General features: G+C 36.3%; 1 protein-coding gene across 1 annotated transcript in view; it reads left to right on the top strand.

The window, feature by feature from the left end:
• The first annotated feature begins 1,005 nt into the window (after positions 1–1,005).
• Positions 1,006–15,938, top strand: part of CEP162 (centrosomal protein 162) — a 68,806-nt gene continuing 53,873 nt past the window's right edge. The window contains exons 1-7 of the mRNA XM_090279634.1: positions 1,006–1,275; positions 2,248–2,363; positions 6,785–6,899; positions 9,790–9,936; positions 10,269–10,452; positions 12,403–12,470; positions 14,778–14,896. Coding sequence (XP_090135760.1) covers positions 2,307–2,363; positions 6,785–6,899; positions 9,790–9,936; positions 10,269–10,452; positions 12,403–12,470; positions 14,778–14,896 — 690 coding nt within the window. The 5' untranslated portion in view covers positions 1,006–1,275; positions 2,248–2,306. The remainder of the gene's footprint in view (positions 1,276–2,247; positions 2,364–6,784; positions 6,900–9,789; positions 9,937–10,268; positions 10,453–12,402; positions 12,471–14,777; positions 14,897–15,938) is intronic.

Below are 15,938 nucleotides of genomic sequence, written 5' to 3'. Positions count from 1 at the left end.
CCACTTTGTAAGTGTTGAGTGCTGAATGGATTCCCTCAAGGATCAGAAAGTAAGAGGTCTACATTGCAGGCTCACAGTCAAGTTATACTGGTGTGAAGCTACTCAAAGCCTGAATGGAAATGGTCCTAAGCAGCTATGGCTGGAGTAAAAGACGAAGCCAAGAAGATCTGAGGCTACTGCACAGTATAAATCAATGCAAAAGAGGCATGATTTGTAAGAAGCTTACTTAGTAGGGATGAGTGGGAAAGCAACCTAGCAGGGCCATAGGATTGGTACCTATCATTACCTTGTACCTCCACCAAACGAAATATAAATGGAACTGAAACGATTTGTAGATTGCAAGGACTGAATGAAATAATGCTGCAGGTGAAGCTCCTATCGACTTAAGCATGTAATAAATAGCTTTAAAAATCTGTTATTCAAATATTTATCATAGCTCCTGGCATGTGTACATTTGTATCACAATAAACACATGCTGAATTAAAAATTCAAGCGGAAGCTATGTCCTTAACCTATGTTTGCCAGCAGCAACCCTTTCAACTGTTGTCACTCTTACTTCCACTACCCTAAATGCTGTCCTCTGGAACTCCAAATTGTTTTTTTTAGACCAAGAGTAAAAATAGAATAAAATTCCCATTAATTATAAGATACCGCTATAGAACGAGGCAAAAGGAGGTGTAGCGGGTTGTGGTGTGTATGATGTATTTTCAATTTCCTGCTCACTAGATGGTAGAACAGAGTTCTTTCTCACAGGTGTGAGTCTCTCACAACGCCCACACAGGACTTTGCACGTAGAAGAAATCCAATAAATTAAATGTTTTCAAAACGTGCGTTTGTAAAGCACAGAGTTGAAACAACAAGGGTGGGGAAGGTTAGAAAGAGGAGATGACCAGTGCGGAAATACAAGAACTAGGGGAGCTAAACCACATTTCCCAGGAAGCCACGGGCTGGGCCTACAACACCCATCATGCGCGTGCTCTTGCTCTCGTGACCGGTTGGTGTGTCCAGGTTTCCAAGGAGCGCAGAGAAAGCCGCGGAGTCTACTGGTGTTGCAGCGAAGGTTCTTACCACCGAAGAATCCCGAGTCGAGCTTATTCCAACTTTCAATCTTTGAGACAAAAAGACTCTAATGGCCGTCCAGTCGGACCCACGAGCCACGTGACTAGCCCAGGTCAGGTGACTCCGGAGCCTGGCGGCTTAAGTCTGTTACCCTGACAACTGCGGGGCGCCCCTGCGGATCTTCCGGCAAAGCGCGGAATTCGGAGGCGAAGGAAGGTGAGGCGTGAACACTTGCTTCCCACTCGGTTCCCGGGGCCGAGACTGTCCTCGGAGCTTTAGTGTCGGGTCACTCACCAGCTCCACTAACTAGGAGTGCGTCTTTGTTTTCCCGCCAACTCTGGAACCTGCGCTTCCGGGAGCCGGGACCTCGCCTTTGGGTGGCATCCGCCTCTGACCAAGAATTTGGGTCCAAGACCTTAACCTCCCACAACTTAAACTGATCAGAAATGCTAATGAGGATGAGGAAGTGTTATTCCGCAGGTTGGGTGAAGTGTTGCTCAAGTCTCCGCGTGCTTCCCCCCCTTCCCCGCCTCTGAGAAAGGAAGCTGCGGCGTGGGGCAGACCTGAATTGAGTGCATCAGGGGTACAGAGGAGAGCTTTGCGTTGCAAGTCACATTGCATCGTTCTGGTTGACTTTCCCTCGGCTCCAAAAGAAACATGATTGATTCTGATTGATTTGTGTACTCCACTGATTTTATTTTAGGTAGATTTTGAGTCTTAATTCCGTTTGATTCCATGTGTCTGTATTTGGAAACATCCCCATTTCTAGAAAGTCTGTTTTGCATAGCTATTAGTATAGATTGATAAATAACTAGTTGAGTGATAAGGCAGCTCAAACTGTCCCGTGCTTTGCAAAACAGAAACGGTCTTTTGGATGTGCTAATTTATAGTTTTTAAAGGATTCCTTGAGAGGACCTGTTTAAAGGATGTTAAATATTAACCCACACACACAAATATGTATAGAAATACAATGAAAATGTATTTCTGGACCGTAAGTACAAGGCAAACTGCTTTTGAAAGCTGCTTTTCCAAATCAAGTTTTATCTTTATGAGTGAATCGAGAATCTTTTGTCCAGCTTACTGGTCCACAATACATCGTTAAGAGAAATGTCTGAGGTTTAAGTGTGGTTGTTTTCATGATGTGAGATGGATTTCCTCAAAAGATGTTTATTATTTCTTGTTATTTAGTGTTTCCAATGTTGTAAATATTTTGGAGTGTTTACGTTGGGAAGTGAAAATTATTGATTATGGCTCACTATTCCAAAGAAGAACTGGATAAAGAGTTTGAACAATTCATGAAAGAGGTAAGTTTATATTTTTAAAAGCTGTATTGTAAATTTGTCTCATAAGAAACTCATCCTTCAATTTTCTCTTTCACCTCCAAGTTGTGGTCCATTGTCCTCGTTCCCTTTCACTGCCACCATCCTACTCCAGGACACCAGCAGCGCAGCTCCACTGCTGCACTGGTTCCCAAGTACTGTCTCAGCATTCCTTCACCACCGTGTACCCTGCATAATCTATTCCATTAATCACACTGTTCCTCCTTCATGTAAAACATGCTCTGTTGGCTTCTTATCATATAGAATAGAAGTTCAAATTCCTCCTTCCCATGCTTTACAAAGCCCTGGATGATTTTGCTCATGCCTACCTCACTTCCTCATTATCCACTTACCTTGCAGTGGCCTTTTTTTCCCCAGACATGCCAAACTCAGTTCACATTAGGAGCTCTGTACTAGCTGTTCCCTCTAATCATAATGCTGTTCCCCTGTTCTTCACCTGGCTAATGAAGATCTCATCTTGAATATCACTACCTGTTTATCTAGTAAAAAAGTACCACCAACTCACTTCTTAGTATACTGTGTATTTAACTTTCTATGTAACGCTTACCACCATTCATTATTTTACTTGTATTGCTCTGTGACATGATGGTTATATGTTCATTGCTATATCTGCAGAACCTAATAGGTGCTTAATGAGTGTTTGCTGAACGTACAAATTAGAGGGTTACACCATATCCTCTGTATTTATATACATGGAGAGGCCTTGTAGAGCATTCAGAAGAGTCACGTTTTAAACCATTATACAGGCATTCTTGTTCATAAAGGGAATTTGATGTATGATGTAGTGGAAAGAACCTCACTTTTCATTATCTAACAGTTAAAATGATGCCTACTCTGTAGGATTGTTGTGAGGATTTAAAAAAGTGTCTACTAGTTTCCAGGATGTGGTAGATACTCAGGATATGAGTCTTACTTCTCATTTAAAAAAATGTTTTTATATCAAATACGGTCACATTTTGAAAATTAAATTTATGGGAAGTATTTTCATTGTAAAAGATAAAAAGCAGTACAGGTCATTTTTTTTCCATCTACCCCTCATCACCCCTGCAACACTCTCTTTCTGCTTCCATCCTTTCTCCCTTCCTTCCTCCCTCTCTTTCTCTCATATTCAGCCTCAACTCATAGAAGTTCTTACGTCACATTAGAAAGTTGGGTAAGGTAGTGTCTCATTTTTAACAATGAAAAACACAAATTTAGAGTCTTGCTAAAATCATTTTGATAAATTATTGTTCAAACAGTTTATTCAGAGATCTGTGGTTTGCTGTACATATCTGGTGATATCAGATTTTTTATATACAATTCTATTGCGATATCACATACTTTACAATTCACCCACTTAAAGTGCATTTCAGTATATTCACAGAGTTATGCAACCATCACCACTATCACTTTTAGACTATTTCATTACCCCCAAAGAAACCCATTAGCCTTAGGCACCTGTCCCAGCCTTAGGCACCTTTAATCTATTTTATGTCTCTGAAGATATGCATATTACAAAGATTTCATAGAAATGGAATCATGCATATATGGTTTTTTGTGTCTGGCTTCTTCCACCTAACATAATGTTTCAAGGTTCACTCATGTTATATAATGTTTCAGACTTCATTCCTTTTTATGACTGAATAATATTCCATTGTATGAATTCACTACATTTCTTTACCCACTTAATCAGTTCATAGACATTTGAATTTTTTCCACTTTTTGGCAATTAGGATTGATTCTGGTGTGAACAGTCATGCACATGTTTTTGTGTGGATGTATGTTTTCATTTCTCTTATGTATATACCTAGTAGTGGAAATGCTGGGTCATGTGGTAATTCTGCTTAACCTTTGGAGAAACCTCCAGACTCTTAAGTGGCTGTGCCTTTTACATTCCCATCAGCAGTGTATGAATGTATTAGGATTCCAATTTCTTCATAACCTTGCCAGTCTATTGTTATTTGGTGACCAGCTTTTTTCTTTTGTTTTTAATGACAGTAATCTGGAAGATAGTGTACAGTAGTGTCAAATGTGGTAATTTACCTGCTATGTATCAGAAAGGGTGGGCATTCTTTTTTTTTTTTTTTTTTTTCCCTGATTTTTGACAAAACCCTGCAAGGTCAGTGCTACTATGACTATTTTTAACAGGTGAATAAAGTCAGAAGAAAGGTAATTTCCCTAAACAACAGGGCTGGAATATTTTGAAGCTGAAATTTTGAAATTTCAACTCAGATCTGTCAGGCCCCAAAACCTGTACTCCCTCCATACTTTTATGTGACTGTGGGGTTGAGGAAAGTAGACTGAGTCTGAGCCAAATTCTCAGAACTTGGTAAATGATGAGATGTGGGGAGGAAAGAGAAATGGAACATTTCAAGGTGATAGTAAGTTTAGAGACTGGGTGGGAGGTAATGTGCTAAAGTTCAGGTGGGATAAAGAATATTTTCTTCCTTTCTCCCTCCTGTTGCCCGGTTGTCAGGGAAGACAGTAGGTTCCTTTTGAACATCTTAAAATTGACATTCTTAGAAGTCATTGATGTAAAGTTGCTTGGTTGGCAGGTGAAAATGTGTGTTGTCCGCTTGGAAGTTTAAAAGGTTACTCTGGTAGCAGTGTCCTAATTGGAGGACTACACAGTGTAGTGGAATGTGGACAGGTTTTAGTCACAGAGATCTCAGTTTAAATCCCAGCTCTGTAACACCAACAGTAGCAACTTGGGCAAGTTGTTTAACTTCTTTGAGCCATTTCCCTATCTGTAAATCTCTCCTGATTACTCAAAGATTGAGGTAACCTGAGAATAGAGCCTGAAATACAGCAAGTATGGGATAAATGTTGGTTGCTTCTCCAGAAAGTGTTTGTAGAATGAGGATAAAAAGGATGAAGAGTTGGGTCCTGGGGAAGTCTAGTGTTAAAGAAATGGACAAAATTGCCAAGAGCTATTAAAATGGATTGGTGGGAAAGGTCACTGAGGTTTTGCCACCTCACTACCAAGTTTTCCACCGAACTTGGAGGAAGTGATGCGGTGAAGACAAAGGTAGAGAGTTTCAAGAATTTTAAGAGTTGGTCATCAGTGTCAAGTTTTATGATATGATCAGGGAAGATGACTGACAGTGGTCATTTATCAGTGGCATTAGGAAGCCATTGGTTCCTGGAGGAGAGCCATATGGATGAGAACCAGACTGTAAGGGATTGAGCAGTAAACTCAGGAAGTTGATATATAGCTCTGGTTGGGTGGTTCAGTTGGTTGAAATGCCATCCAGTACATGAAAGGGTTGTGAGTTTGATTCCAGTCAAGGCACATACCTTGGGTTGTGGGTTCCATCCCTGGTCAGGGTGCATGTGGGAGGCAACGGATAAATGTCTCTGTCTCTCTGTTTCTCTCTCTCTTAAATCAAAAAACATGTCCTTGGGTAAGGACTTTTAAAAAAAGAAATTGGTTTATAAAGAAAAAATGATACTTTGAGTTAGGAATATGGACTTTTTTCTGTTTGTTTTGTTTTACTTTTTTTTTTTTTTTTTTTAAGTAGAGTAGACTTGAGTGTTCATTCTTCCAGTCTACAGTTGTGCCAGTTGCTATTTCAGGCCCTGGGAATGCAGTGATGAGCAGGTTTATAGTCTGAAGCAAAGGTGGAGAGGAGGGATTGAAGAGCAGAGATAAAATGGGATAATCAAGGAAGTAAGAACCCGAAGAGATGGGAATTGACCCCTCTGCAGGTTCTCCTTGAGCTGGAAGAAAGAATTTCTCTTCTGAGAGAGGAAAGCAGTGTCTTAAAAGGTGAGTTTAGTGATGGAGTAAGGGGAAGAAGGGTGGTTTTTGACTGAAGGTCTTATTTCTCAGTGAAGAGAGGGGCCAGGTCATTGGCTAAGAGTGAGGGGCCCAGGTTGGGGTTAGAGTAGAGAATTTAGGATTGTAGTAAAATTTGGACCTGAAGCATTGAAAAGGACAAATGTTTATTAAAGTTTATAAATTATTGTGACAAAATGCTAATTTCTCTGGCAAACACATGAAACTCAATTCTCCCCAGTTTTAGAATTCTTTGTTCTTCTAGAGTGGTGCTAGGTGATTTTGCTTAATCATTATTTATTCTTAGACCCTTGAGAATGTCTAGAAGGGGATTATATTTTTCTTTTTTTCCTTTCCTGATTAAGTTTCTTGATGAAATTATCTTTATTTCTTTGTTGTTATTATTCTCCCTGGTTAATTTGCTTGTTCAATTCTGTGTATGAACTTGGTATTCAGAGATGCATGCTAAGTTATTGTGGTCACATATGTTTAGAAATATGAATGCATACATTATTGCTGAGAATATTGCTTAGGTATATGATAGCTGAACTGTGGGAGAACAAATAAACTTTTAGTGATGAATCTGAAATTCTCAAATTTAAAATTCAGTAGCTTATATCTGCTTCAGCTTTCAGATGATTCTTTTGAAAGTTCAAATAAAACACCTGAACAACCTAAAAGAGAAGTGGAAAAGAAAGATACACTGCCATGGTGGATAACTGCAGATGATTTTGAAGATGATGGTAAATAGTGCTGATATTTAATTTTAATTATTTGACCACAAGGGGTCACTCAAGACTTTTAATTCTGGATTTTGTTACTGTAGTAAAATTAACATAAAGAAAATATTACTAATGGTGTGAATTTTTGAGGCTTAAATTGATTTTCATCTTTATTATATATTATATAATTGAGAATATATGTTTCTGCATTATTAGGTTACTTTACACTGAGATAATTTATATTTACTCAAGTTGATGAATAGTATAGGTATATTTATATATTATCATGTTTAATGGTCAATTGATTTAATGTGATCTAATAAAATATGCTTACAACACATTAATGTCATCTTATGGGATAAATTTTAATGAAATCTATAGATTTTGGAATCGCTGTCTCTTAATAACTGTAGTAAAAGAAATAATTTATTGCCTTAATGGTAGAGAACTCACATTGATCTTTTCTGACACATGTGTACACCTGTCTCTGAACTATTCCTCATTACAAATGAAAAATTACTTTCTGGAGTGTTTGTTCAGTGTACTGCATGTGATAATCACTGTATCTATAAGGAACCCCAGACTACTTATTATGAAGTACCTATGTTCACACTGTTTGTGTATTATTAAGCACCATTTTACATACTGGTAAGATTTGATATATCTTCTTTAGGGGGAAAGTTTACCCATGGCTTTTGTTTTTTCCTATAAAACTGAGCCTGAATTCCTTAATCCAGTAGTAAAGGCTGTACATATCCTGATTGGAAACTTCCTTTCCAGCCCACATGCTCCAGGCACACTCCATTATTCCTTATCTCCTGGAAACACCATTGACTCCATGCTTGTGTGCGTTAGCTCATGCTTTCTTGCCACTAGAATGCCTTTCCTCTTGTCCTTCTTGTCTAGTAAAGTTTAGTATTACCTCTTTTTGCAACCCTCTCCTAATTCTTCTAGCTCCCTATCAACACAATTATTTTCTCATTTGTTTCAAAATCTAATAGCACAATAACATTTATACATTGGGTTGATAGTCATAACCTATAGGGCTACTCCTGAGGTTGGGAGCTTTGTGAGGGCAGAAAACACTTCTTTTCCTTGTATTCCCTGATCCTCAGTAAATAATAAATGTGTTTAACTAATGAATGTAAGAGTGATTTGATAGTCACTTCTTTGTTCTTAATAGTGTACAATAAGGAATTGCCTTATTGAAAAATTCAGTGCAGTTTTCATAAGTCCCCAAACCATGCAACGTTGCTCAAGTTTGCATGTGAAGAATTCTTTGTTAGACTCTTTCTTCCTGTTGGTGCTTGGAAGGAATATTATATGATGAAGTACTATAGAATTATTGACAAAGATTTAAGTGTTAGTGTTAAAGTCTCTTTCTAGAAAATAATCAGATGGAATGGTGTATACACTCACCCAAAAGGGAAAGAATAGGTCCTAGACCAGCAATTGAATGTAATCTGACTAAAACTATTGATATTAATTTTTAAAAGAATTTACCAATCAGAAGTGGATTTGATTAGTAAAGAATGCAAAGAAAAATACTTAAGACACAAACTTTGACAATGTCCCTTTAAACTCAAGGGAGGGCATTTCTCCACCCAAGGGCATAACCTGGTCCCTGGTTCAATCACAAACTTTTACTGAGTTTATGTTATCTTCTGAGGACTAGGCAATTCCTAGTACTCGATGATTCCTACCATCCAGAATGTTGAAGCTGCTGAGGCAGACATGAACACCGTCTAGAAGAGAGGAATGCATTACCCATCTTAGATGGATGCCATTAAACATCTATATTGAGCAACTGCAGCTTTATAGTTTTGCTTTCTCTTTTAGTTACCATAAAGATAAAATGTTCTGCCTAGAGGGCAAAACTATCAAATCCTCCTGCTCACTGTACTTTTCATTACAGATAACTAAATTGGATCATAACTTCAGTTATAGTAGTCTATAACTACTGAGTGCAGTTAGTGTGGGTCACATCCCTGCATCCAGCTTTGGGGCCAGGGTGAGACGCCCTGACAGACACCATAGCACCCTAACCTTGGCATGCAGTTTTCTTTTATAATGTCTGTAGATCTCTTGATTTTCTGCAGCTGTGAAAGTTATTTGCGCTATAAAACCACTATTCACACAAAGCCATAAAATAGATTCTGAACCCTTTCCAAGAGGACACTAATGAGGAAATTGTAGTCAGAATTTGTGACTTCTTAATAAAACTTCCTTCTAAGCAAAAGTGATATTATTCTAATCTTAATATTCCTATCACATAATATATTTTTTTACTTTTTCTGTATATCAGTTTTACCACATATATGTACTCTTAGGATAAAGAAATTTTGATTGCTTAGCTTCTTCACTGTTTTCTAGTACTTTTGGAATAATGAGCAAATCCTGCCCCTGGCATGTGAGGATGAGCGTGGTCTAACCATCAGCCCCTGCTCTGGGCTTATTTCTACCGTTACTTTACACTAACTCTCTAGACCCACTTTCACTGGCCCTTTTGTGTGTCAGATGGTGACCCTTTGTAGCTCTTCTTCCCTTTGCTTGAAATTGCCTCCCTTTTCCAGTTCAGCTAGTTACTTATTACTCTTGCTTTATATAGGGCAGAAAATATTCATTAAATTGGCTTGTTATACTGTATAAAGTACTATGCTTCAAAATAATTTTTGAAAATCATGTCTCTTATCACCTCATTATGCCAAATTTTGAAATATTCTTAGTAAGGTACACTGCAAACACATAGAATTATTTTTCTTTTGTGAATTTTAGATCTGATGGATTTTTATTTAATAGACTAGATTTATTTTATAGCTACTATCCACAAAATTAGTATTATGGCATTGGCATAGTTGTCAAAACAATGTTCTGAATATAAATATCCAACTATATTGAATCTCATTTCTAGGACTACTTGGAACAAATATAAGTTACTTGAAAACAAAGAAGACTTCTCAGCCTATTATGGACATAGAAGAGGAGTCTGCTGAAAGGATTCAGTTTCTCAAGAGCAGTGGAACCTCTATATTAAGTATTGACAGCTTAGAAGCAAATGGTAAGAAATGTGAGACATAAGAGTTGATGGGTTAATTACTATGCTTATAGTCATAATTTTTACAAAAATTAACTCACAGCTATCTTGGAACCTCCTTTATGAAGCACTTAGATAGATTTAATACCTTCCTAGACAGTTTACAATCACACTTGTAGAAAAACCTTATAATCATGCATATTGATTATGAATATAAATCTATATTGGTGGTGAAGGATTAAATAAAGTTCCAAATTTTTTAAAATTTTAATATAGAATGTCAATAAATGCATTATTAAAATTAATTTTATCAAAATTCTCTGTGTTAATAGAGCATATTTGTGCTTTCCATTTAGAAATAGTCATTTCTGAGGTCAATCACGGTGTTCTTGGATTGGGATTGGACACATTAGAAGAACAAGAGGAAAAAGAACAATTTTTTGCCAGGCTTGAGAAAGGCATAACATCTTCCATTGATTATTCAAGATTAAATAAGGAATTGGATTCTAATGACTCTACACATTTTAAAGATTTACATAGGTAATGTAAATAAAATATAAACTAAACATTAAATGATTTTTGTTTTCTGTATTTTTGGAAGGCCGGTACAGACATGGACTGAAATGAGTAAATATAACAAGCAAAAGGAGAATCTTATTTTTAAGTCTGTTCTCTTCATTATGTTGGTCAGAATTTTTCTTTTATATCAACAGAACACATTGGTTTGTATTTGAGAGCCACTCAGCCTCTAGATAATCCGAAATTTCATGGAGATACTGTTGACACTAATAGTACATTGACAGAAAGATGTTACTGGGAAAGTAATTTATCAAGTCATTTTCTAGAGATAAGGTAAATAGAGAGTCCAGGTAGCTGCGATAAACTCAGGGAAAAAGGAACAGAAAGGAGATAGGGAACCAGGGAGGAAAGTCTGTTTTGGTCTGTGACCTACCTTTGTATATATTTGACCCCCATGATTATCTGAAAACCTCATTTATTCTGGAAATCCCGCTAGTTGACTGAGCTGGTTCTCTGTAAGAATGGTAGAATGGTAGACCTTTGACATTTTCAAGAGCTTGGTGAAATCTGATACCTTTAATTTCCTCAGTTTCATATGTCATTTAATTATTTAAATTTTAAGTGGAAGGCATTATAATTTTAAGATTTTTAAGAACACCAACTATAATTATATTAAAGGTCAAGAGAATCATAACCTCTGGTTATTAGAGTCCCTGTTCTCCTTAAGATACTTAGTTTCTTATAGATGGTGGACAAAGCAGTGATTGTCATGAAACTGTGTAGGGTTTGGGATTTTTACCCTACCTGGAAGTTAATGAGTTAGCCTGCCAGTTTTATGGATGCTGACAATAGACACAAGATTTCTGGGTCAGACACAAAGGACTTTTTGTCTCACAACAAAAGCAATTGAGTACCTGAGTATTAGGTTTGTTTGCCTCAGTTCCCTCTGCTGCACAAGGCCTGGGGGAGCAACACAAAGGCTCTCTGATGGTTGTCAGCACACGTGGTGGGTTGCTTTATAAGAGAGGATCCCTGAGATTAGGCAATCCACTGCTTGTAAAGTGGAAACAGCCCTTATCTCAAGGTGACTCACTGCAAACACAACCCTGAGAAATGACCTAGGAAAGGGGAATCTGCCTTGCATTCTTGGCAGAACCAGAAAGAACATGCAGGCCCATGGTGATCATGATCCCTCCCAACAGTGATAACATAGACTAGGCATGCACAGGTTTGTTAGTCACAAGTCTTTGCCCCTTTGCAATATTTCTTAACTTTTTTCTGATTTCTTAACAATATGCTAACTACTGATAATTTTACTCCAAAACAGACTAGTCAGAGTATAGCATAGTATTGAGTATGTAGTATTGTTTTCTTCTATTATTATAGTTTTATAATTTTTTGAATCTTCTAATCTCACTAAAGACAGAATTGATGGACTGAAAAAGGTAGAACTGATTATTGGATTTGAAAGAAAGCAGTATGTGAACTAATACATCTGGTGCAATTCAAACTTGCTCAAGCTGCTTTGTTGCCTTGCTGAGTTTTTCTTGTTTTAAGGCTCCCATTTCAGGAGTAAATTGCTAATTAGCATGTAAATGATGACCCTGGCAATTTTTTTTTTTTTTTTTTTTTTGCCTCCATGTAGATTTCACTGATTCTCATAGCTGTGGTCAATTTCTATTCTTTAGGAGAAGGATACCTGGATTCTGAGGCATAAACGCATGCAATATGTATAAAACTTTGTATGTGTATAAAGTTTAAAACATGGCATTTTTTACTATGTATTATTTTGTCAGCTACATTTAAGCTTTAAGAAACCTCTATTTTCAAAAGGTTTTCCTTATAGTTTTGAAATTTTTTTGCTATTTGAGAAGAAATGTATAATGTTAGAGATTTTTTAAAATATACACAAAGGATTGCATGAAAATGTATTACTAACATGTAATACTAAATTAAGCAAATCTTTTTCAGTAATCAAGCTAATATAGAACTAACTGAAGATAAACATGAGAATGAATTGAAACATGAAGAACTTGCAGGTAATTTCATTGGTTTTAAAATAGTGCAGTGATTGTGGATGGTGGTGGCAGGGAAGAGGGACAGATGGAAGTAGAAGAGGGTATAGGGGATAAATAGTAATGGAAAAAATACTATAAAATGAACTATTAAAAGACTAAATAAGATAAAATTTACAGTATTTGAGAAGATAATACAGCCTTAATAAACACATTGATAAGAGAAAAATAATTAAAAGAAAATCATATCATCAATGGAAAGAGCTTTGAACAGGCAGAGTGAGTTGCCTGTGTTGCAATCTGAGCTACCAAGAAATTGTTGCAAGTGCACTGCTGCCTTATTTGTTGGGAGTGGGCAGTGGACCAGTTGGGAAGACAGGACTGGGGACATCTGTGGAGACAAGACAAATACCTTTAAATCTTGATTGGGGTGCTTTATCTTGTTATGTCTTTTGACTTTCAATGTGTCTGTGTTTTTATATTTAAAATGATTTTCTTAGCACATAGCTAGGTTTTTCCTTTTTATCCAATCTGATACTCTCTGACTTAATTCACCTATTTCTACACTTTACAAAAATGCATTTTTTAAAATGGTCATTTACTGTTTTGCCATTTGTCTTCTATCTTTCCATCTTCTTCATTGTTACTGCTTTTTTTTTTGTCCTGCATTCTGTTGGATCGAGTATTTCTAGCATTCCGTTATTCCTTCTTTTGGCTTGTTATACTCTTTGCTATATATTTTTTTAGTTGCCCTTATTAGTTTACTTTCAAATAACATTATACCATTGCCAACAATTCTATAGCTGAAATTAGTAGAACTAAGTAGTGGATCCAAGCCTTCTGGGTCCTGATCATGCTCTTAAACACTGTGCTATTCTACCTGCACTGTTTCGTATACTACCTGATTGCAGTCACACAAACACTACATCCCCTTCCAGTGATTTCAGGTAGTTCCCAAATCCCAGGTAGTTGTCTGTTGTCATACTCTCTCATATCTCCTCTCTCCTTGTTCACCATCTCTTCTTTAGCAAATCTAACCTCTTGGGTTACTTAAAATTCATTGATTCCCACCTGGAATATTAGAGTCATAATCATTTTTATAATGGTCCTAGAATCTAGAACAATGTCTAATACAAAGTAATTTCTCAATAACTTTTTGAATTTAATTGTGTCTACTGATATTTAGAAAATCCCAGTGTGTTTTCTCATGTGGTGAAGAAGCAAAGGTGAGCTACTGAGCCTCCAAATATAGATGTTAACCAAGTAACTCAGCTTACCTACCTAGGTTACAGTACCCCTGCTGTTCTAACCTTATATTCGTTATGAACTAAAATGGGGATATTTCTATAGGCAGGTCTCACTCCCAAGCCCTCTTAAGTTTATTCCCAAACTTCCATTAATAATTACACTCAAGTTGTCCCCTCCATTCTAAGAGAAGAATAAAAGACAGCCTTCCCAGAAACAGACTCTCTACCTCATGCAGTCTTTCTCTCATCAGGCCATCCTGTTTCTAAATGTGATCTAATACTTGAAATACAAGTAAGTCTGTATTTCTTGTTAGAATGAATGATTCCAGCCTGAAAAGGCCATTCTCCTTTTATAGCCTGCAGCTCTCAGTCAATTCTTCATAAGGGCTTTAAACAAGTTAAAAACTGAAGAATAAATCCTGACTAAATCATCCCTGCACTGTCTTCCCCATAAATGATTTGATAGCATCATGTTAACATGGACACACCTTTCCTTTCTACTGCAAAGCCATTGAGATATAATTTGGGCCTTTAACTGAGAAGAACGCAGGACTGGGAAACAGTGAAGGTCATATAGGGCCAGTACTTCCTAAGGGAAGTATCAGAGATAGACCTGTCATGAGTACCATTTAAGGCATATAGTAGATATCCCTACAGAGACCAAGAAAATCAACTTTAAAAATGAGCAAAACCCATCCTTCTATGAGAATCAAGATTTTACAAAAGTGCTGCCTTTTATAAATAAGAAATATGAGATTTTTGTCTAAAAAGCATATTAAAAGTATGTCTTAGAGATATAAAATCTTTTGGGCAGCTCTAGAAATTTTTAGTGACTGTAAAGGATTAAAGATATAAAACATTTATAAGTACCTGATAGTACAAAAAAATGAAATGAAACTAAGACAGTCTTATCAATTGACTTACTAAATCTTTGCCCCAAAAAATCTGTTCTCTAAAGTTATCTTTATGTTACTATTTCAGTAAATTATTCTTATGCAGAATTTTTCCTTTGGAAATCAGTCTTTGCCTGGGATTTGACTTTTTGACAATGTGATCCTTATATTTTAAAAAATTATTTCCTCAGAAAATTATAGTGATGATTTTGAAGATGAGGAGGATATTGATGCATCTTTGTCTACTAAAGATGAAGAGACTAATTCCAAAGAAAATCCCAAGTCAAAACAAAAAAATGCACCCAAACAGGTATATATCAGTTATATATTTGACAGTTTTGAAATTACTTTTATCATTTTAACTATCACTACTTGAAGAGCTCGAAATATGAAATTCTTTATAGTCTTGCTCATTATTGTAAAATCATAGGTCTCAACGTGCAGACATTTTCTTAACTCAGGATGTCAATTTCATATAAATCATAATGAAATATGGCAGGTGATGATATTCTTAAGAATATCTTTTAGCAAGTAATTTCCTTAAGCTTTAGAAACTAAAAACTTAATTAAAATCTCAGATATAATTTTAAGCGGGTTTAATAAATTATACTTTATTTTGGTAAGTCTTGTCCTTGTGAATACAGTAAATAGCCCTCCTTAGTATTTATGCTAGTAGTAATATAAGTGTCTGAAATTTACTTAGCTGAGATCATGAATTAAATTATTCCCTTCACATTCAGTACTGCTATACTATATCTCATTTCTCAGTCCTTACCAAGACTAGTTATGGGTACTATAACATGTTGCCTGTCTCATAGAACTTATCCTTGAGCTATCTAATAGTAACCAGAAGGACAATTATTATTATATTAGTCTTGATCTGAACTCGTGTTGGGAATACATGTTAGGTCTGGATGTTCTGAACAGGTGTGAAGCCATAAACTCTCTAAAAAGCAGTAAGAAACTTACAGGTATTAATAGATACTCTTAAGAAATAACTTATTCTTACCTAGTACTTTGAGTGTCTGTATCATGTAGTTTGGGTGGAAAAGCAAGATGGCCTTCGAAATGCACAAAGATTAATGAGATCTGATGAGTATCCTTAGAAATTTAATGGGATTTACACTTAGAATATGGCATTTATAATATTTTATGAAAAGTAAATAGGTCAGTAGAAGGCACAATAGTGTGGTACTGTATACAAGAAAGGGTAGCCTGCATCAAAAATGGATCAACCTAAATCTGAGAACCTAGGAGAGAGTTGTCTGGATAAGGATTAAAATAGGAAAGAAATAAAGCTTTGTTATAATGAGATAATTCTAGATACTGCCTTTCCACGTGGAGATTATAGG

Source organism: Furipterus horrens, unplaced genomic scaffold (assembly GCF_987537825.1).
Source record: "Furipterus horrens unplaced genomic scaffold, mFurHor1.1.pri manual_scaffold_6, whole genome shotgun sequence".
In the NCBI taxonomy this organism is placed as follows: domain Eukaryota; kingdom Metazoa; phylum Chordata; class Mammalia; order Chiroptera; family Furipteridae; genus Furipterus; species Furipterus horrens.
Note: the sequence above shows the minus strand (reverse complement) of the source record. Positions and strands in the feature narration are given on the sequence as shown.